The 21,551-nt window shown below is 39.1% G+C and overlaps 3 protein-coding genes, 1 long non-coding RNA gene and 1 pseudogene across 5 annotated transcripts; all 5 read right to left on the bottom strand.

Moving 5' to 3' along the window:
• Positions 1-1,341: 1,341 nt before the first annotated feature.
• Positions 1,342-4,573, bottom strand: LOC130686952 (uncharacterized). Its single transcript, XM_059494133.1, has 10 exons — positions 4,538-4,573; positions 4,283-4,358; positions 4,153-4,225; positions 4,019-4,094; positions 3,738-3,958; positions 3,585-3,668; positions 3,440-3,521; positions 3,128-3,379; positions 2,465-2,654; positions 1,342-2,396 (listed from the first exon to the last, which is right to left on the bottom strand). Exons 1-8 carry the CDS (start codon positions 4,571-4,573, stop codon positions 3,338-3,340), a joined length of 690 nt encoding a protein of 229 aa, XP_059350116.1. The 3' UTR covers positions 1,342-2,396; positions 2,465-2,654; positions 3,128-3,337.
• A 1,404-nt stretch (positions 4,574-5,977) lies between these two features.
• On the bottom strand, positions 5,978-8,329 carry LOC132087743 (uncharacterized). Of its 2 annotated transcripts, XR_009422088.1 has the most exons (6): positions 7,790-8,329; positions 7,508-7,706; positions 7,340-7,438; positions 6,974-7,276; positions 6,586-6,888; positions 5,978-6,416 (listed from the first exon to the last, which is right to left on the bottom strand). It is a non-coding gene; the product is annotated as an uncharacterized LOC132087743 (long non-coding RNA). The 2 variants fall into 2 exon arrangements; XR_009422087.1 differs by having other exon boundaries at positions 5,978-6,888.
• A 384-nt stretch (positions 8,330-8,713) lies between these two features.
• LOC132087749 (solute carrier family 4 member 11-like) lies at positions 8,714-10,660 on the bottom strand (annotated as a pseudogene).
• Positions 10,661-12,362: 1,702 nt separating this feature from the next.
• On the bottom strand, positions 12,363-16,644 carry LOC130686481 (protein hairy-like). Its single transcript, XM_057509622.2, has 3 exons — positions 13,487-16,644; positions 13,318-13,404; positions 12,363-13,223 (listed from the first exon to the last, which is right to left on the bottom strand). The coding sequence occupies exons 1-3, from the start codon at positions 13,538-13,540 to the stop codon at positions 12,666-12,668; spliced, it is 699 nt and encodes a 232-aa protein (XP_057365605.1). The 5' UTR covers positions 13,541-16,644; the 3' UTR covers positions 12,363-12,665.
• Positions 16,645-16,776: 132 nt separating this feature from the next.
• Positions 16,777-21,472, bottom strand: LOC130686502 (dynamin-like 120 kDa protein, mitochondrial). Its single transcript, XM_057509646.2, has 19 exons — positions 21,049-21,472; positions 20,724-20,868; positions 20,548-20,664; positions 20,287-20,421; positions 20,063-20,220; positions 19,837-20,000; positions 19,639-19,777; positions 19,450-19,575; positions 19,245-19,380; positions 19,086-19,180; positions 18,866-19,011; positions 18,630-18,794; positions 18,373-18,560; positions 18,102-18,316; positions 17,775-18,032; positions 17,502-17,702; positions 17,325-17,424; positions 17,049-17,159; positions 16,777-16,973 (listed from the first exon to the last, which is right to left on the bottom strand). The coding sequence occupies exons 1-19, from the start codon at positions 21,358-21,360 to the stop codon at positions 16,909-16,911; spliced, it is 2,976 nt and encodes a 991-aa protein (XP_057365629.1). The 5' UTR covers positions 21,361-21,472; the 3' UTR covers positions 16,777-16,908.
• Between the last annotated feature and the right edge of the window lie 79 nt (positions 21,473-21,551).

The following is a 21,551-nucleotide window of genomic DNA, read 5'->3' as shown; positions in this document are numbered from 1 at the left end:
TTTGTATAATTTACAACGGATCTTAACCGTAGCCAGAGACACATATCATGTCTTTTACTTTTGGAATTGTTGCATAGCAATTGAAATTTCAGAAAACTTTGAAGATACTATTCGTTCATTTGAATCATTTATTTTAGGATTGAACTCTTTTGGGGATCGATCCCAAATCATTCGACTTACGAAGCCAATGCTCTACCATTGAGCCATGAGTCACATTCTGCTGACAACCATTTTTGCAAGTCATCTTTAGACAACCTATTACACATATTCAATAAATATAATATAATAAACATAAAAGTATTTAATGCATGTTATTCGATAACTTTAGCAATGCCTATGATTTGAAACCTAGTCTTCTAATACCGTAGCCGGATTCTCTACACATAAGCTATAACACTTGTAAAATGTATGGTCAGACTAACCAATGGTATAGCGAAACGTCATCTTTTACACATTTTCAAAAATTTGAGTGACAGTTAAAACATAAGATATATTATTCAATTGTCGATTTTTTTTTTACCCCTTAATGGATTTGAACCTTAATCTTCTTACATCGTAGCCGGACCCTCTACAGACATGCCATGTTACATGTACATCAATTGGTCAGACTGCCAAATACTATAGCAAGGTTAAAATATGAAGAAGAAGTAAAAAATTGTTACGTTTAATTAATGCTTTTTTGTTATTTCTATACCTTACTGGATTTGAACCTCAAACTTCTCACACCGTAATTGGATCCTCTACATATACGCCATGATACACATACACTTACTGGTCAGACTGACAAATAGTATAGCAAGATTAAAACATTAACTATACAATATTTTCGTGCGTTGACTCAAGGTATAAAACATTGAAATTGTAAGTGACTACAGCTCAATGGTTGAGCATCTGCAAGCTACGCCGAATATTAGGGTTCAATACCCCATAGTTACTGAAAATTCAGAGCATGTACAATTGTGTATAGTTGTTGTATGTAGTGTCAATAGTGTTGTGTTTCAGTAGTAATAAATTGTGTATAATGAATGTGTAAATGTTTCCCAGATATTCAAAATACAGAAAATTAAACAATAAAACATAAATCGGTTCTTCTAGTCTGCATTGTGTTAAATCAAAGTATAATCGTCACTAAATTAATACAAACAATCCTTTCACGCGGGAGAGAGTAGACACCAGAGTAAATAAAATATTAAATTAATTAAATAAAAAATTAAGTAATAAAAACAACAAAAAGTACAATAACATCAAAAAATAGAAAAGTTCCATCATTCGATTTATCCATGAATTTCAGTGTTTGAACAGTCACTAAAAAGAGTATCTTTTGTTCAAGACAGTGTAAATCCAAGATGAAGTCTCATTTGTTGCAAGATTAGCTCAGCCTGTTTACTGATTTTAGAACATGACATTGTGACAGAGTTGACAAGGTCACGGACGAGACTGAGCATTTTCATGTACAAACATTTTAACAGCGTTGCAAAGTATCTAATATTGCTAAGGGAAACCGCCCGACTTAAATTCATTATTTATTATTTACATATTTATTTATACTTACTTATTTGATTCGATCGGGTTGTCATAATTTACGGAGCAGATAACGGGCTGTTGTTTTATTAGCCCCGTCAATTTTTCTTGGATATGTAATCCGATCACAAGCGACTAGCGTGTTTTGAACGCAATCGTTATTAATAAAACTACATCAACTAAATACCAAGCGCGATTATTATTAATGTTCGTAACCTATTTCCAATAACCTAAACCCCAATGTTTATTTTTTCTAAATATTTTTAATAATTAAAAAATATTCAACACTTAAATAATTAAGGTACAGATTTCTCATAAATAATTACTATCATTATAGAACAACTCAAGTAACATAGTTACAATCTTCTTTCTTACAATGACCGTCAACGATTATTTAATCTAATACCAATATTCCCCATCCGGCACATTAGAAGTGCTTTATATTTTACATCGGTTGTTTATATTATTTACAAATCCCCAGTTCATTTAACAGCTGTTATCCTAGCCAGTTTGTATAAAAAAAAATAATAATAAAACATATCCAGCTTGGAGAAGATTCAAATTCTCTGAATTACTGCACCATCATTTCAAGCAATGACCTACACTAATGCATATCGCTTGCAGGTGAACGAACTACTGTGATTTTCTTTTTCTTTTTTAAGTGAAATTAATGGAATGAACTACAACTTACGGTTCGGGTCTGATTTTCCCGACCAAGGATTTCTACTATACCCTTGATTTTCCCTTCTATGGTCAAGGCTTTATATATTGATACCTTATAGTCGCATGCTGTATTATACCCCACTAACATTTTAACCCTGCGGCAAGTCAATGATGATTTGTTTGATTTGCGTTCACTTCACGTCTTCAATATTCTAAAATAATCAAAGCTGAATTAAATGCTGAATAAAGAATCGTTAACATGAAATTGTTAAATATGTACCGGTATCTTTGGTTTGCCTAACTTTCTGCACTCAGAAAAAACTGCTGTGAAGAGCTCCATGTTCAGACATATTTGTGAGATAATGTTGCAATACATCCAATTCGTTGAGGAATACTGTAGGATCAGAGTTAGCCCCACAAACCCGTATTGCTCTAGCCGGTTGCTTGCACAGCGGGTTGTTCGTTCTTATCTATGGAACAGGTTGGAGGGGTTACTGCGCCATCACGTTTTTATCGGGTTGTCGGTGTTACCGTTTAGCAACCCTATCACACGCGATTAATTATTTTTGTACTCAGATATTATTCGAGTCACTAGACCATACTCAAAAGAAATGAGTACGCAGTGATATATTAATAATGTTTTACTAGTTGTTTTAGAAGCAATTAGTGTTAGAAAACCTGCGCCAACTAAATACTTAGCATGAAACCAATGTAAGCTGGGCTACATTACCTGATACACTAATCCCAACCCGGTGCAAAAAACACAGTAAAGTGCTATACAGGTGTAGTGAATTTGCGTGCTGAGTGAAAGTTAGAACGATAAGTCATAATGCTTAGAGGAAAATAACGGTAAGGAATTAAGGACAAGGGCAACACATTTATATCTCACACGAATAACACGGAATAAAGTAGAAAAATGCCAATAGGCAATACTCAACCGTACCAGCTTAATTTTTCCATCGACCTAAGGGCGCGAATCTCAGGGATGGACGCCAATTCCCGTTGCTCCAACGACGAGCCACATTTAGTAACCCTCTTGGGCGAAAACGGACCCTGCGAAATATATAAAAAAAAAAAAAAACATTGATTAGATAAACGTGTAAAAAATACACCTGAAACATCCATGGCGACGATCTTGTTGCTCCAACGCCAATCATCGATACGCAGCACCCTCTTGGCTGGTGGTAAGGCCCTCCTAAATGCACAAAAACAAAATTAAATCATAGCGTAAAACTTCAAACTTTGAATTAATCACTGGACTATTTGGGCAACAATCCTTGTAGCTCCGACAGCTATCCTTGATGTCCAGCGTCCTCTTCGATGGTGGTGACGCCCTCCTATAAATACACAAAAAAATAAATAAAATCATAGTGTAAAACTTACAACTTTCAATGAAATACTTGATAATTTTAAGCGACAACCCTGGTTGATCCGACAGCGAACCACGTTGTCCAATGATCCTCTTCGGCGACAATGACACCTTCCTAAACACATAAAAAAACAACATAAAGCAATGGTCTATGAATTAATGATAAAAATTATCAAGGAAATACTTGACAATTTTAGGCGACGATCCTGGTGGCTCCGACGGCGAACCTCGTTGTCCAGTTGCCCTCTTCGGTGGTGATATGGACCATCCTAAGTACATTAAAAAAAAAAACATGATTAGACACTTAAACGTGTAAAACATATACCTGTAATATCCATTGCGACGATCTTGTTGCTCCAGCGGCGATCCTCGACATCCAGCATCCTCTTCTATGGTGGTGAGGCCCTAAAAAACATAAAAACAAATAGAATCATAAATCAAAACCCAAGACTTTCAATTAAATACTTCACAATTTTGGGCGACAATTCCTGATCGACGCCGAACCTCGTTGTCTAGTGACCCACCTCGGTGATGATGTAGACTATCCCAAATACATATTTTAAAAAACACGATTAGGCACTTAAAATTGTTAAAGTTACCTGGCATTCCTTGGCGACTTTGGCGGCGATTCTCGACGTCCAGTAATCCTCCTCGGTGCTGTTGCCAACCCTCCTATACACAGATTAATACATAGAACATGACAAGACACTTAAAGTTTTTTATATATACCTTGCAAATTTTGGGCTACGAGCCTGGCTATAACTCTCGTTGACCAACGATCCTCTTCGGTGGAGATGTAGCCTTCCTAGAAACAATATAAGAAAAAAACAAAAAAAAACATGGCGAGATACTGAATTTTTGAATATATACCTCAGAATCCTAGGCGATATTCCAGTGGCTGCGACGGCGATTCTCGTTGCACAGTGTCCTCTTCGGCCTCAGGTTACCCTCCTGATTGTACAGAAGCGAGAAAAACAAACAAACAAAGCTTTTGAATATTTGAACAGCAACGAGTGTCATCTTAATTCTAACAGGATTAGGTACACAAATTACAGTTACACTGGATAAAACTTTCCTGAAAATAAATTGGTTATTAATCGTTCGATAATGATCAGGTTGTTTGGATTGGCGGTTCATGTGGAAATTGTGTGAAAAAGTCGAAATGTACGGTTTGTAGTAAGAAAACGGTTTGCGAGCGACGACTACGGTTAATAATTGCATAAAACAGTGAATGAAAATGGCTAAGATAGTGTTGTGCAAACGTAACGAATTTAGGTGGGCTACGCTTACGCCTTACTTAAAGTAGTCTTACTCTTAACTTTAGACCTACTTATCCTTAACTTAATCTATGTCTATCTAGACTTATACTACCCAACTAAACAAGGCCAGTGCAGAGGCTAACCCAGGTGCTGATGCAGTGCGTTATTGATGCGTAATTGATGAATCTACAAATTGCGAACGCTGGGCGCACGTGCGAAAGTTCTAAGAATAATTAGACGTGGATTGCAAGCAACAAATCTACACTAGTGCACCGCGTGCAGGTAAAAGAGCTACTGAACTTCTAGCTTCTTTTTTTCTCCCCCCCCCCCCCCCTATCCTTTTTTGTGTATGCCAGAGGTTCTTCATCTGTTTTAGGTACTTGGAAACAAACAAAAAAAAGCAGAAAAAAAAAAGAAAATCAAAGTACCGTAGGGTTAAACGATGGGGAATGGCTATAACCTCGGGCTCACTTGGAAATAAAAATTTGTTCTTCTACCTATCGACCTTCAGAATTAGGTCCCTCTACCCTACACTCTACTTCAGGGAAAGCAATAATGTGGCACGTGTCTGCGAGTATTTAAGGCGTCGTCTAGACGCTAGATAATCACATTCGTACGCAGTCTTGTCTCTACAAATGTACCACAACTAAAACACCCTCGTCGATCGATTCCCCGTCAGGTAAGTTGAATTTATGCTAACTCGCTTCATTATCCTTTTAATTGTAGAAAGTAAGAAGATATCTCAACTTCTATTAAATTAGCTCTAAATCTGTTAGCAAACTAATATTGAATTAATTCAAACTCTTACCATTACTATTCCATTTCTTTAACGAGCGACAATTTTCCAGTCGTGTGTGAATAGGCGCTGAAGAGTTTGCCCGGACCGTCTTTCAAACTGCATCAAATGAGCAATTGAAAATTGTTAAGTACCACTAGTTATTAAAAATATTAATACAATTATTTTACATTTGGTAAGAACACATTGACATACTTTTTATAACTATAATTACACTTACCAAATGTTAAATATGTTAATTTATATCAATATATTAATGAATTCAGTCAAACCTGTACTTTACTCAGTCAACAAATTTACTATAGTAATATGCTAAAAAAAATATATACATACTAACAATTACCTTTTGTTTGAAATATAAAAGTTGCTCAACTGCTAGTCTTCTAATTCATAGTGTTAGTAGCATATTTATTATCCCAGAAATCTAGGGATATTAAATGAAGATAAATAAATTGTTCTAGACGAAGTTCTAGACACAATGTCTGGATCCTCACACAGAAACATTTTATCATCCAGCAAACCAAACATCCTAGTGCTGCAATTTGTCATCATCCTGTTACAGCTACTTTCAACAGCTAGAAAGACATTTATTACAATAAAAGTGGAAAGCCAGTGCATAAAGGAATAGCTCTCATTACCTACCACCAACACTTTTTACACATTTAAACTATTACCTAAAAACAAATAAAAATTTCACTTGAAATGCTATGGGGCAGTTTTAACAAATACACAGAGCAAAATAGTTACCGACATAATTTCCATACAATGAAGAGGGTAAAAGAAGATGTAATGAGATTCAGCTATTCACCTAATGAAGAGGGTAAAAGAAGATGAAATGAGATTCAACTATACACCTATGCTTTAACAGGAGTGTCATTAAAAGATAATTAAACATTTCCACGACCGTCAAAATGTCAAATTGTAAGACCAAAAAAGCAAAACGGGAAGGAAACTGGGCGATTACATGCTGCACATACCTTTACGTTGATTCACACGCGAACCAAGAACTGCCCACATTTTCAAAAATAATCTCGAAATACTCGCTTTTCGCTCAAAAGTTACGATGTTGTCAAACGAGTCACAGGCGCACGAACACACACTTTGGATTTCGTCTGCTGCTGGTGGGTGCTTGTCGCCGATACAAATGTTCCACCTGTGGCGATTTGGCAGGAGATCCATCAATCCTTCAACGCTGTGGTAAACAGGGCGTCCTTTGACTCGCCAATCTTTTCAAAAGGCTAAAGCACTAAATCACATTCTGCATAATAGCATTACCTACTCTGGAATGACACATATAAAGCATGACAATCAATTAATTTACATTTGTGATAGACTATAAACAAATGTATACAAAAACAGAATTACCATGACCGTTTGTTAGAACCTGAAAAGCTGTTCAATTGCTATTCATCTAATTCATGGTATTAGTAGTAAAGTTATTATCCCAGAAAAAATTTAGGGTAAAAACGAGACACAATATCTGTATCCACACAGGGACGTTTAATCGTCCGGCAAGCCAGATATCCTGATGCTGCAATCGAATGTGTTCTGTTCCAGCTACATTCAACGGCTAAAAAGACAAAATTTATAACAATAAAAATAGAAAAGTATTGTATAAAAGAAAATTATGCCCTGCAATCATCATTCTTTACACATCCATACAAGTATCTAAAAAAAAAATCTGAAAATGACATGGGCAAGTTTTAATAAAACACAAAACGAAACGGTTACCTATATAGTTTCGCCACCGTCATCGCTCACTCCTAAAATTTTCTCCGCCTCTACATTTCGATCAAATCCTGTTGGAAGACTGGGCATCCATAATGACATCTAGAAAACTATAGATTTACTGACCACATCTTGATATTGATTGCTTCTAGTTACGAATTTGAAACAAACCTGTGCTTTAGTTCTTTTTTCTTCACAATTTTCTTCTCTTGGCTTAGCTTGTTTTCAGGATTCTTAGTCAACGATAGACATTTGCTTTCAAATGCTGCAATCAAATTATTACAATAAAGATTTTCTTGGGATCCCAATTATTACCATTGTTTTAAACACCAATCCCTATCAGCACATGCCCAACTTCACCATCCTTCTCCTAATATGATATTTCAGATTAAGTTATAATCACAAGCGGCCAATCTATATCAATGTATTAGTTAGATAAATTTCCAAACTAACCTCAGCCCGAGAATTTTCCCAACAATGTATTCTTCATTGTCCATGTCACTGAGTGGAGATGAAGCCTGATTTGACACCTTTTTTCCTTCACTATTTCAGGCAAGACAAAAATCACTTGGATTGGGAAGGCTACGGCTAAAGTTAAGTCTTTTTCGTAATATCCTTCCACGCAACCTGAAAGATTCAAGTCAGATTAGATGTGCGTGACTAATTCCCGGATTCTAGGGGTCAACTGAAGACACTGGAACCAGCATGGGAAACACAGTAGAAAATGTTTTCAATTAAGTTTCATCTTGCATACCAATATACCAACAGTTCAAAAACGTGGTAAAAGATAAAAATCTATGCTCACTCGCATAACGAAAAAAAAAAAAAGAAAATGAGAAATTATTGTTACGGCTTTTTACACCTCCAACACAAGCACTTTCTTCGTTCCACACCGTATGGAATTTTGCAGACGCCTGTAGTTCAGTACACAGAAGGTCGTTGATGATTGGCCGTTCACTGGCAATCAGAAGAGAGGAAGCCCAATAGGCGGAATTGTTATAAACATCGCCCTGTTGTAAAATTTTTACATGTAAGGGCCCAAATGAACGTTTAGTGAATTGAATTTAAGGCAATTAAATTAGTTCTGATTAGAATATAAGTAATAAATAAATGGGAATATGATGGACTGTAAGTTCTCTAAATTTAAGCAAAAAGTATACCAGCACAGGCTGTTCAGTACTAAATCGCCAGTACATTTCAGTTATTAAGTATACCAGTAGTAACGCCTGCAAATGCTACTCATGTTACTCTAGAGATGGCGTTGGCAAATCAATGTTACCTGTGAAGAATAATTATCATTGTCAATATTTGTCATATTATTCTGGTACTTTTGCATGTAAATACAATAAAATGAACAATACAATGAAATTCCAATAAAACGCTGCTAAGAAACCTGAATGCAAGTGCAGCAAATGGCTCGTTTCTCTGCAACCATATCTGGTCTTTTGTTTGGTCAATAACTTATGTTGTGGTGCATTATGAAAAACATTAAACCAACAAAACTTAGAAATTGCAATATTTTTAAATTTTAGCCAACTAGACCAGAGTGATCACAACCCATGCAACTCTCTCCATCCTAATTTATGTTTTCACTGTACATGAATAATACCAGTCCACAAATGGGAAACAAAGCCCCACACCCTGTGACAGACATAACCAATTCAAATCATTCATAAACAGTGACAAAAGATCCACATTTTTAAGCTCACCTTGCTTATGCTGGCTGTTAACTGACAGACGAAACTGCCCTTTTGAATGCCGTGCTTCATTTTGGCTGACAAGAGATGTGCCGGTCCTTTCTTAAACTGGTGGGAGAGATTGAAAAACAGGATTATACGTAAAAGGCGCGAAATGAAACAACTGCCGCAGTGTTACTTGTTTAGTGGCGTGTTCACCATCACCGATGAAATATTTTGGTCCATCAAAATTAGCAGCGAAAAGGCAAAACTCAAACCCATTGCTCCGACGATGGCCAGTCCAGGAAGGCGATTCAACGGTGTCAAAGAGAATACATTTTCACTGTCATCATAACGGAATGACTCAACTGTAATGAAATAGAAGACATAACTGGTTGGACGATTATTGCTGAAATGATAATCAAATTACCTTTGATGTTTTGGAAGAGATAAGAACCAACAAAACTTATCGTGACAACGGCGATAGGCAATGCATAATCTGCCAGGGTTTCCCGTTTTCCAGCGGAGAGCAAATTCCTTGGAAAATCCAATAGATTTAATCAATTTGTAATGATTTCTGCATCGAAATCATGCGTCCATACGTTTTCTTGAAATTAAAGATGGAAACGCCTAGTCAGACGGTGCCGAACATTAATAAAAGAAACAGCAGTGAGCTGGCCTGGTTGCATACAATCGTCATTGGCTCTTCGATGGCCGCAACAAGTGTTTCTGCCGTTAAGCTGTTTGTTTTATTTTCCTTCACAAAGTAATAAGTCAACGAAGTTTGATGCCTTCCGTCATGTTCACATCGCCAAAACATTTTGGGGAGAACTGAAATTTTTTTTTTAAATCTGAAAAAATTAAATCATACATAGGAAATATACTCTAAAAATGATTATCATAATTATTTACTTTTAGCAGTGTCCCGAAAAGCATCAACGCAAAATGCAATCGAAAAGAAAATGCCAAAAATGTCCTCCGTTGAACGGGTACACCAACGCATCAATCGTGAGACGTTGAAAAGCGAAAAGAGCAAAAGGAAAAAGCACACCAAAGGCCAACGCAGCCATACATTGCGTAGAAATCCAACTGGAAATCATCACAGATGTTGGAAATAGCTGATGTCAAAAAATAAACGCTTAAATGACGATCAAAACCTAATTATCCATTGAAAAATGGGAAACCTTTTACGTAGAGTGCTAGAGGTGCAGTAGTTAAAGGAATTAACAGTGGCTGGCCGCCAAATACAGCAAAAAAGGGGGCCACCAATCGTTTGCCCCATGATCACCTTTTTGACACCTAATAGAAGAACAATGTTAAAATCATGAAGTTTTGGGTTTCTTTCATTTAATTTACCAATTTTGCCGTGGTGTTGTGATCGTTGAGGACTCCAAACGCAATGGCCGGATGTCAACAGGCAAAATAGAAGAAAAAAGTGGTAGAAAGAACCTTTTGTGGCGTCTTGACTCCAACTATGCCATCGACGTAGTCCGATACATAATGCGGTAGTCGACGTGAAAGATCCTCACGGATGCCTTGCTCAGACTGACAAGTCTCCCGATTCTCTGATATATAACGGAATATAATTAGCTGCACAAGAAATGTCTGTGAACGAACCATATCGAAATGCAAAACCCACGTTACTCATTGCGGTGCTTTTGGGTGGTTCAACGAGGGCGTTCAATTAGATAGAAACGGCTGAACGACTCTGATGCTGTTCCTTTATCAATTCTCGCGTTCGATTGAAAGTCAGCTGCTTGAATTCTTCTTCTGTAGCTACTTCCACCAGTTGACGGCGTAGATGATAAACAATGCAGCGAATGTACACCCCGTCTCCAATGCATTCTTTGTTCCTTTCTACCATTTGCTGTGTGCAAAGTACTTTTGATTCACAGAATATACAATATAACTCGTTTGATGCCATTAGCTCTTTAGCTGGACAGAGTATGAGCACAAAAAGTTGGAGATCACTGCAACTCGTTCCCATCTTCGTTGGATGCTTGATGGCCATGTGCTGCTGCACAGGTGAAGGAATATTGCCACTAAAGAAAATTATCCCTGGTATTTTTGGGTTCAATATTAACAAGAACAAAGTTACTTACACCAAGCAAATCCAAGATTCATCGTAGGCAAAATTGGCATTTAATTTGTCTTTGGGGCTGTATATAGCCTGAGTTGTTCTACTTGAGGCTTGAATGCGAGAACACATTATAACCAAGGCCCTGCTCCAAATTGCACTGCATTTAATGGTTTATCTACATACCAGCATTATGTGTAAAGAGGATATTTTTAGCTTCTTCAGCCACAGAAAAAAATTAATATCAATAAAGCTAGATTACTATATATGATTAAGATTCTAAATTTAAAAAGGATCACGAAAATACAACTGTTTTTATGTAGACTTCATGGTTTCTGAGTTACATCAAATATAAAAGTAGGTACGATAGAAATTTAAGGCCCGACAAAGCAATAAGCCCGAATTTTACCTAAAAAAATTATATCAATAAAACTAGATAACTATATGTTATTTAGATTCTAAATTTAATGAGAATCATAAAATTAAATTTGTTTTTATGTAGAATTCATGGCTTTCGAGTTATTTAAAATACAAATAGAAGTACGATAGAAATTTAAGGCCCAATTCCAGACGTCTCCTTAAAAAATTCATCACTGACTATAGACTCTACATAAAAACAACTTCCATTTTTGTGTTCCTTGTTAAATTTTGAATCAGAATCATATATACTTATCGAGATTTAATGATATAAATTTTTAATAGGACAAATTTTGAGCCCGATAAAATAAGCCCGACTTTTAGTTTTTTACGGTTAATTCAAAAACTATAATCCCTGTATAAAAATATACCCTATTTTTATGATCAGCGATTAATGCTCTCGGTGAAGGCTTGAAATGTTATCCACAGATGGCACTGCTTCTTAGACGCGCCAAAATTCTTGAGTTCACATTAGCATTAAAGTTTACTGCATACTAAACAGAAGGATTGTGTGAGGATAACAAAACCAATCAACCCCACACTACGAGCAGATAAACTAAAGGTTTTTGGTGACATGGCGTAGAGTGCGCTAAGAACTTGTGGACTCTCAGTTTGAGCGTCATTAAAGAAACCAATCCACGCCATGTGGCCGCCAGTGCGTAAGCGCAGTTTCACCCACCTTGCTGTTTTTACGAGATCGTTAAACATGAGAATTCCGATTTCCATTTTCCTGCCAAAAAGAACTGCCGACAAAAACCTTCCTTTCCGAGCAGTTTTTATGCACTTGGTTGCTTTTTTTTTCTAAAAACCATGCACATTTGATTTGTATGATTGACAGTAACTAAGTTCAATGAAATGCGTAATACGATACTTCCTTATTGTAGTCAAAACAGTCTTGGAGGGTGGAATGCTAATCATTTCGCGAATTCGGCTCCGATATCGCACCATTTACAGTACCCATTCCATGTTTGTATGTCCATGGTAAGACCCACAGATCGGAATCTCGAAAGCGGAGATCAGAGAAGAGATCGCCATCCAGAGATATTAGCGTTTAATCCGCTTCGACACATTTCAATGGATCATTAGCATTTATGTACAAGAGGGACTTTGATAACGAATGAAAGATTGGAGTTGCAATGACAACGGCCCATTTTTACCCTTAAAACCATGGCCGCCACACGTTGCCGACTGAGTCTGGCAGCGGTTGGACAACAACTTGTTGATCCGGAGAAGACGGTGGAGTGGCAGGAGCGAGATTTGAATGGAATGACGAAGACGACGCAGAAGAAGAAGCTGGGAGATCTATTCCGCCCGAGAGCCAAGAACAAGTCGAGGAGAAAATGAGGGCCAACCGTCCGTCCGACAAACGCGTTGGAGTGACCAGATTTGCATCCGACGGATCGCCACTGTTGCTGAGCTGGAATAGTTTTTGCTTCTTTTCTAGGAGATGCTCCATCAGTCGTTCCTTTGTCAAGTCGAGGACCGGTCCGTCCAAGAAGCGTCCGATGTCGTGGCAGCACGCTTGATACCCAAGACGATACGATTTGACGTCACTGTCGACACTACTGTTGCTTTCTTTTTCAACGAGTTCGGACTGTTGTTGCTGCTGCAAATGCTCCTCTTTCTGCTTCTCCAGCGCGCGCAGATGCATGACTGTCAGTTCTAGAATGTCCGCCTTTTCAAGTCGTGATTGTGAAGTGGGGTTCGAACTGTTGGCCTTTAGCGATCCCCAGCGATTGAGGATTTTAAAAGAAGAATAAATTCATTTAAATAAGTCGACCTTAAGAAGTGTAAATCTAAACAAAACTTACATCGTCCTTGATGATAAGACTCTTAAGAACGGACAGGCTGTGATTAATCCGCGCTCGGCGTCGCTTTTCCATCAACGGCTTGTTGGTCTAAACGGATCGATTGATCGGATTAAAATGGAATGTCAACAATGTTAAAACTTGATTGGAATCAGAAGAGAAATTTGCATACCCGCCGCTTATCACTACGACTGCTTTTCAGATTCTTGTCACTTTTGGCTGTCATGGTGGTTTCCTTTTTTTTCTTTCCCGAATTCTTCTTGTTGTATTTCACAGACGACGTGCGAGAACACGCGACCGTTCCCGACCACGAATCCGAGACGACTGGAGCAATTTAATCACGCAAAAACTAGCCCTTATGGAAAAAAAAAAATCTTCCCTTTTCAGAAAATAAAAAAAAATAGGGAGAGGCAGGTCCCTCTTCCTCTTTCTTCTGTAAAACGAGAAAGAGCAGAGAAAGACTGGTATAGCTTTTCTCTGGATAGAGATCACGTGATTAGCCAGCGAGAGCCAATGAAAAAAGGCGCGTGGACCCGGCGCGTGGCTTCTCATACCCCCACCGGTTGAACTCCGATTCAGCTCAAAAGCGGCAAGAAAAACATAAATAGATGATAAATAAACAAAAACACAAATAATAAATTTAAAAATTAAAAATAAACCAAGATTTAAGAAACATTCGATTGCTTATCGTTCCAATTCGGGGGTCTATCAGATGTTGTTTTCGGCTGACGGTTTGACAGCCGGCCATGCCCATGAGTCCGATTTGGGTACATTTGAATGCTCATACGAACTCCGTCCTAAAAAAGACAGGACAACGCCCCACGATCTTGTTTTCAAATATCCTCCATCCTGAATTTTTTGTTTCTGTTTTTTTTCCAAATAATTTTCTAGATGCGTACATCGTGTGCAATCCGTTCTGTTTGCTCGTGTCCGGACACAACAAGTTTTTACCCAAAACAAGCCCCAACGAATTAAAACAAAAATAGACACCTGTTGCCTTTTTGGATTGCGATTTTTTGGCCAATACACTGTTCTAGAGTAATCACGGGCGTTTCTTCAGTGCCAAGTTTAATGCCATTGGGAAATAGCTGATTTTTCGAACTCAGGAAAGTAAAAATTAAAAAAAAAAAAGTGTGACACAGACATAGAGACGTAAAGATTACAGTGGCATGCGCGCTGTGTATACAAGTATAAGCCGGCTCCAAGGACTGAGGGTCACGTTTCCACGTCTTCCCAATAGACGAGATGAATTCAACGATCTTTTTGTTGATGGATTTTTTTCCCTCTCTTGTTATCCTCAACTGAGCCTTTTTTGAAATTCGGAAGTAAAGATTCCAGTATTTAAATAGCCCCCCCTCCAAAAGAAAAATATGAGGGAGAAGAAAAAAATGTTATCCTCACGTTCGATCTGTGTGTTCTCTAGAAGCCTGTGATGAACAAGGCAACGGTTACGGTGATGATCACCTGGCCCGTGCGCCCGGCACACGCCATCAGTGAAAAGGGAACCGACGGCGGTGGTTTTTCCTCCCGCTTGGCATATTGAATTCACAAAAAACTTAGCAAAACACACAAAGAGAACGGGAATGATACAGCAAAAAGGATTCATTAATGTCGTAATTTTTTGTCCTTTTGTTCCGCAGCCACTCGATAAGGAGCGGCAGATCACCGCCGCCAACGTTGATTTTACTGCATGACGAACGCAAATGGATTTCATCGAATATCGAAACAATCGAAAATGGTAACTATGCCGCGATGTTTGAATACTGGTGGTGGTCCTTCATCCTCGTTTGACCGACCAAAAGCAAATGTTAACGTGGGATCGAAGATCTACTGTTTGTCGTACCTTCCCATTGGGCTAAAAAAAAAAAAAACCTGACATATCGACCGTTAATCAGTAGCTGGTTGTACGACGAACCATTACGATTTCGCTTTGAGAAAAGAAAGAAAAATCAAAAGCCAAGCGCGCAGTGGACCATGAAGAATGTTGACCACACAAGTGGCCGCCGGTCGGCATCAACAGCAGCAAAAAAAAAAAAAAAAAAAAGGCAGCAACAGCAGCGATGGTCATATCATCTCGGACTGGTAATAAAGCAGGAAAAGGGAAGAATGAAGAAAACGAAGAGAAAAAAATAATAATAATAAAGGCTCGGGCCGCATAATAATAAATCTTTGAAGGCGGTGTTGCAACTTTATAGATATTTTCTCTCCCCCCTTTCCCATTCTATCCGTGCCACGAAGGAAGGGGGGAAACGTGTTTCCACATCCGAATCGAATTGGATGTAAAGAAGACGGCACTGGAAAAAGAAGCAGAAGGATATGTCTTATTTACCAGCGGAAAAAGGGTGGAGATGCACGGCAAAGACGGGAAGGACGAAGGGTGTCGAAGCAAAAAAAAAAAAAAAAAAAACGCAAAATAAAAAGCTTGATTTTATCCCCCCCCTTTTTTTTCGAAGAGAGTTGTAAAACGTCAATCGCGCGAGCACCGTGCGTGTCTCTGAACGCGGAACGCGCTCAAGAGAAAAACGATCGGAATTCAGGACCGCCCATCCGTGCCGGTCTGATCGATTCACGTCTGTAATCCTTTGGCACGGAGAGGTGGGGAGGAAGAAGAACGATGGGGGCAACGAAGGGATGGAATGAAAAGGACATTATCAGATCCTGTACAAATACCGTGTTTTCCTGTGAACAACAAAAAAAATTCACTGGAAATAGGAAACTTCTTTTCTTATAAACGAAAAGAGGGGGGACTACCCTTCTTTAATCGATTTGTAAGCATCCACCCTGTTGCTTCACCCTGCCTCCAGAGTTATTCAACCTGTTTGAATTCGTGTCCTCCTTGTACGCGTACCCATTGTTCCCTCAATGTCTAATCCGCTGGAAGCTGTCAGACAATTTTCAATGGGTCAATTTTTTTGCTGTTGGAAAAGACGCAAACGAAATGAAAAAGGGGTGCCACGATGTTACGATGCTGTTGAATGCAACTCTTTTGCCCCTCTTGGCAAAGAAACTCGAAAAGCAAAACTTGTTGCGTCTCCAGTTTATGGGGGTTAGATGGTTAAGCCAGATTGGCACTTGCCTATTCAATCGAGCGTGAAGTCGAACCAGCATAAGAAGCAAAAGGGAAACAGGATTTTCTCTTTTTTTTCCCTCGCAAAGCTCCAGTCCCTATTTTGTTCTTTTTATTTTTTTTTATCCCCCCCCCCTCATCCGCCAATCTTTGGTGATAGTCAATTCTGCATGACTGGATCGGTGACGCCAGTTTCTAGTGAGGAAGGCAAGCCTTTTTTTGTTTTGTTTTTCTCTTTTCACGGTCGCGCAAACACTCGAGTGTTCTTTGATTTATTTCACGTTGCCGTCCGGAAAGTGTAAACTCGGCATGGCATTCCGGACGAATCGACAACCGCCATCAAATTCTTTTCATACCCCGAAGGAAAAAAAAAAAAGGAAAATCTCCTGGCACGATTAGGTTTCACCTCCGAAGTTATCTTATTTTAATTCTTGAAACAGGGCGCGCGACTAGTAAATAGGATGCAAAAAAAGGGATTTCATGTACATTCAGCACGTAAGATATACCACCGATTAAATAAAGTTGTATCACTTTTCTGCGTTAAGCGACTTGATAAACTCTTCCAGTTTCTCTTGAATCTGACGCACGCGTTCTGAATTCGGAGAAAGAAAAAAAAACAAACAACCATCAACGATTGATAGATGAATTAAAGTTGACAAATATTTACTTAGTTCCTCGGCCAAGTGCACTCTTCGCCCAGTCAGCAGTTGCTCCTTCTTGTCCCGATCTTGTGAGTAGACCTCCAAGACCTCCTTGATTTCTTTCTCAAAGCGACGGGCTAATAGTTCAAAAAGATACATATTTTGCTGTTAGACTGTGTCTTTCATTCTGAAAGCTGATGCCGAACGCTTCAAAGAACTATCGCCGAATCAGGGACACAAACTTCTTATGAATCCCCTAGTTTTGTGACGCAGCTACGAAATATCAATAAGGTGGAACTTACCCTCTCGATTCATGATTTGCTGACGTAAAGCATTGGCGGTGACCTTCAACATCTGTTGAATTCTCCAGAACAGAACTACGTCGTTGCAGTCCACCACCTGCTTTAAAGGTATTACATCATCAAATGATCTACTTCAAGGGGGAAAAAATTCATTGTTTTATGACGATTCAAACTCACCTCGTTTTCGAGTCCTTGGTGGTACATCCAGAAGCCTTTACGGCATTCGTAAGCTCTCGAGAGGCTTTTACGGAGGAAATGGCGACGATAAACATGATGCCACGTCTGCCGAATGAACTCGTTGTCGACGTCGACTCCGTTCGTTTGCAAATTGCGTCTAGCTGCCGTCAACTCTTCGTACGACAGAGTTGGTGGATGGTTCTGTTGGAATAATACAACGCTTTGATTTATTGTGGTTAAAAAAACGTGGTCGATAAAAAGATTTTGGATTACCCGCTCGGCAAAAAGAAGCCGTTCCAACTCGTTCTTCACAGAAGCGTGTTGTTTTTGTTCTGGTGTTGCATTAGTCCAGCGCAACCACTGTTGGGTTCGACTGGGACCGACCAGGTTGTTGAGGTTTGCTTCGGTGACCTGAAGTTTTTCAATCACGGAACGCTCTACAAACTGCACAGCAGAGTCCCATTGTTGCTTGTCGTGAACTGAGCGATCCTCCAGCGTATTGAGTTGGATGACACGCAACACCTCGGCTGCCTACATGTCATTTTAAAGTATCTGGTTTAGTACTCTAAAAGTAAAAACAGTTGCATGTAGAGTACGTACCTTATCTTCCCATTGATGTTTCCTCATGGCTTCATCGACTACTGCGGCTTTCAGCTGGTCGAAGATGTTATCGTGATCTTTCGACAACTTTGCCTTTTCTACCAGCCGGCCAAACTCTTCCTTCAGCGTTTCCCAAGCGCACTCTACACTTTTACGAGGTAACTGCTGATCAGCCCACTGCTTCAAGCGGATGTCTATTTTCGTGTTGAAAGTACCTAAATGTTAAAGGCGCGGTTAATACAAGTCAACTGACGACATTGTAAAAACCAACCTGATGAATCGCTCTGGGCAGCCGGTAGGTAAAGGTTTTCGAAGACGTGAGTTGCTACTTTCTCCCATAGCTTCTTCATCAAAGCTTCTTCCCACTCTTTGGGCGACACCAGACTGAGATTGACCACTTCGTCGAGGATTTCGCCACGAGCTTTTTCGAAAAGTTCAGTTCGATCGAGTTCCCTAAGTCTTTTATGGCACAAAGAAAAACATGTAACGTTAAAAAAAAAATGCTGTTTGAAATTCAAGAAGATTCACCTCGGAAAGTTATTTTTCCATTCCGTTTCCAAATTGAAACGAGTAGCTTTGAACGCATCGGCTTGCTGTTCGACCGTTTCACGTACCATTTTCCAAAAGCACTCTGAAACTGCCAAACTCAAATTTTTGGTCGTTACTTGTGTGGAGGGAACCAATCCTTCTCTGCTAGTTTTTGCCCAACACAGATGTGATAAATTATTAAATCATTGGATCAGATTGCACGTTTAATTTCTTACTTAAACAGTTTTGACGTCGAGAAGAAATTTTCTTCGTATTGTTTGATGGTAGCGATGGAATCATCTTTGTTTCCGCGACCCGTTACGACGGCAAAATATCCAAGAGCACGCATGGGAAAAAGTTTTCCAGACAAAATCTTGCGAATCTAAAAATGAAAGGGGGAAAACTTGATAAAACTACCAGGTCTTAAAAGTTACCAGTGGACAATCTAGGTCTTACCCGATCGGGTTTGGTGAGATTTTCTTCGGCCAAATCTACCTTGGTAAGGACAAATATGGTGCGTTTACCTTGTGGATCCATTTGGGCTACCAAATCTACGATTTCAAACTTTCTTTTAGAAATATTTCATAATATTCAAGTTGTCGAAATAAAAAAAACCTGTAACATTGCTACGTTCGGCATCGACGGCTCCGTCTTGGATGCATAAAATGATAGCATTCGGGTTCGACATGTAGGTTTGCGTCATCTGGCGGATGGCTTCCCGCGTCCCAGACTCCATTTCAGTAGTTTGGGTCTGGTAATATGGCAAAGTATGCTAAATGGTGTCTGGCTGTAAATCAGTATCGAGAAATAAACTAATTACGCTAATGATGCCTGGTAGATCCACAAGAACCATGCGTTGTAATCCGGGGCCTTTAACAGTCATCGAGATAACCTCCGAACTCACGGTTTTGCCATGTTTAACGCTATTTAGCATTCTCAACTCGACCTGGCGAATAGTTAACAGAAAAAGTTATGCTGACGGCGTAATTGCGGTAAAAATCGGACTCACCTCTTTGCGAAGATCGGCCAAATCGGATTCTTTAGAAAGGTCGAATTCGCGCGATGAATCCTTGAACTGGGCGATGTGATAAGGCCCTTCACTAAGGGTCACCTTCACCGGAGCTCTCGTCATCATTTCGCCCGCACCCCTATCAATGTTATACTTGAAAACGATTGGACGGACTCAAATGTGTCACTATAGCAATACCGAGGAAATATACGAGCCTGTGCAATCATTTCTAGCACTGAAGTTTTGCCCGAACTTTGATCTCCAACGACGACGACACGTGGCAGATGGTCATGAGTACTGTAGCCCACATCGTAATCACAAAGTTCGTCGAGGACCTCCGAATACATGTCAATCAAAGACTTCTGTACGGTGGAAAGAGGAAATTGTTAATGAATGACTCAACACTGGTAACGGACACATATACCTTGATTTTGCGATTGGCCGACCCACTATGACCTCTGAGCAGGAGTTGCTTACGCAATTCCTTATTGTCTCTTTCCAGCTTTTCTAGCTCCTTCTGATACTTGAGTTGCACTTTCATGAGCTCCTCCTGCATTTTCTCAATCTTCTGTTGCATGTTCTCTGCAATTGATTAAGTAATCAGTCAATTCAAATTCTGGCAAACAGTCGTTTGTCCTTGAGAAATACCTGTTTTCTTCCTTTCTTCTTGATGCTTCTCGCTGCCGGTAGCCCTGACAAAAGACTCTGCATGCACGACGGTCGAGGTCGCATCTGATACACTATCTGCAGCAAGATAGAACAATTTCAGTCCATTGTTGAGCCCTATATAACATTATAACAGACATAGAAAGCACACATTGAAAAAAAAACCAAACCTTTGACAAGGAAATGCTAAAGCAGAAAAAAATAAGTAGCTAGCAAAAAAAAAAAAAGGATAAGAGATTTTACCTTGGACGGCGACTTTTTCTTCTTCTTCTACCGCTTGAATGGCGTCTTCAAGCCTGCTGTCAAACCAAGCTCGTAATTCGCTGATTTTACGGTCTCCAAACACCTTCAGTCTCGGATCTATACGACAAAGGAACATGTGGATCATAAAAATACAAATTTCGCAGACCTAAGATTACCTATATCCAAGTTTTCCAACGAATCTCTGAACTTTGATGAGAGTTCCATCAAGGAACCTCGAAAGGAATCAACTTTTTCAGAAGAAGGAAACAAATCTTCTAACCATTTAGAATCTGGCAAAGAATTTTTCCATTCTTCATATGACTGTAAAGAATAATAAATAAATAATTATTATATGTACAATAGCTTCTTTGTTCGAAGGCTGCTTTTAAGTGTACGAAAATGTGGCTTAGCTACTTGTAGGATTGCTGAGGAACAAATAGTACATAGCTCTAAACTATAATCATACACATCATTTTACTAATAGAAACTTTATGGACTTACTCTTTGGAGGGAAATCCCCCCACCAACTGCTCCCCCGAGGAGCAAGTATCGAATTTTCAATGCTCCTTTAAGAATTCTCCCAACCAAAAATCCAATGTTTCTCGTTTGATACACAGTTGGGTTTTGGAAGGGGACTGATCGATTTAATGGCGAATATCGTGACAATATTCCTCGATGCCGGTAGTTTATGGTCAGCGTTTGGTAATTTCTGTATTTGACCATCGTGGGAGCGCCGCTGGCTCCAGCCGAGAAAGAAACCATCGGTCTTAAGAACATACCTGTCTTTTTAAGTTTATTCACAGTTGAAATCATCTTTAAGACGTATAATTTCACGACTGAAAGGTACGTAAGGACCGACTGTTATTTTCAAAACATCACCGGCATGTTAGCCACCATGATATGATCGTCACGTGATACGTTAGCACTGGAGTTGCTCTGAAAGCATTTTCCGTTGGAGCGCCCTCGGTACAAGCTCCGAACTGTGACGTCATCAAGAACAGGTT

The sequence above is a fragment of the Daphnia carinata genome, chromosome 2, assembly GCF_022539665.2.
Source record: "Daphnia carinata strain CSIRO-1 chromosome 2, CSIRO_AGI_Dcar_HiC_V3, whole genome shotgun sequence".
Taxonomy (NCBI): Eukaryota; Metazoa; Arthropoda; class Branchiopoda; order Diplostraca; family Daphniidae; genus Daphnia; species Daphnia carinata.
The sequence above is the reverse complement of the archived record's forward strand: the minus strand, read 5'-3'. Positions and strand labels throughout refer to the sequence as shown.

Excerpts from the sequence above, each read along its gene's own strand:
- LOC130686481 (XM_057509622.2), bottom strand. The coding sequence starts at position 13,540 with ATGACAGCCAAAAGTGACAAGAATCTGAAAAGCAGTCGTAGTGATAAG. Across the intron at positions 13,405-13,486 it reads GTCGTAGTGATAAGCGGCGG|ACCAACAAGCCGTTGATGGA; the intron begins GTATGCAAATTT and ends CGATCCGTTTAG. Across the intron at positions 13,224-13,317 it reads GTCTTATCATCAAGGACGAT|GCCAACAGTTCGAACCCCAC; the intron begins GTAAGTTTTGTT and ends GGATCGCTAAAG.
- LOC130686502 (XM_057509646.2), bottom strand. The coding sequence starts at position 21,360 with ATGATTTCAACTGTGAATAAACTTAAAAAGACAGGTATGTTCTTAAGA. Across the intron at positions 18,317-18,372 it reads TGCCCAGAGCGATTCATCAG|GTACTTTCAACACGAAAATA; the intron begins GTTGGTTTTTAC and ends TTTAACATTTAG. Across the intron at positions 17,160-17,324 it reads GCAAATCATGAATCGAGAGG|CCCGTCGCTTTGAGAAAGAA; the intron begins GTAAGTTCCACC and ends TTGAACTATTAG.
- LOC130686952 (XM_059494133.1), bottom strand. The coding sequence starts at position 4,573 with ATGACACTCGTTGCTGTTCAAATATTCAAAAGCTTT. Across the intron at positions 3,959-4,018 it reads TTGTCGCCCAAAATTGTGAA|GGCCTCACCACCATAGAAGA; the intron begins GTATTTAATTGA and ends TATGTTTTTTAG. Across the intron at positions 3,669-3,737 it reads TCGTCGCCTAAAATTGTCAA|GAAGGTGTCATTGTCGCCGA; the intron begins GTATTTCCTTGA and ends TTATGTGTTTAG.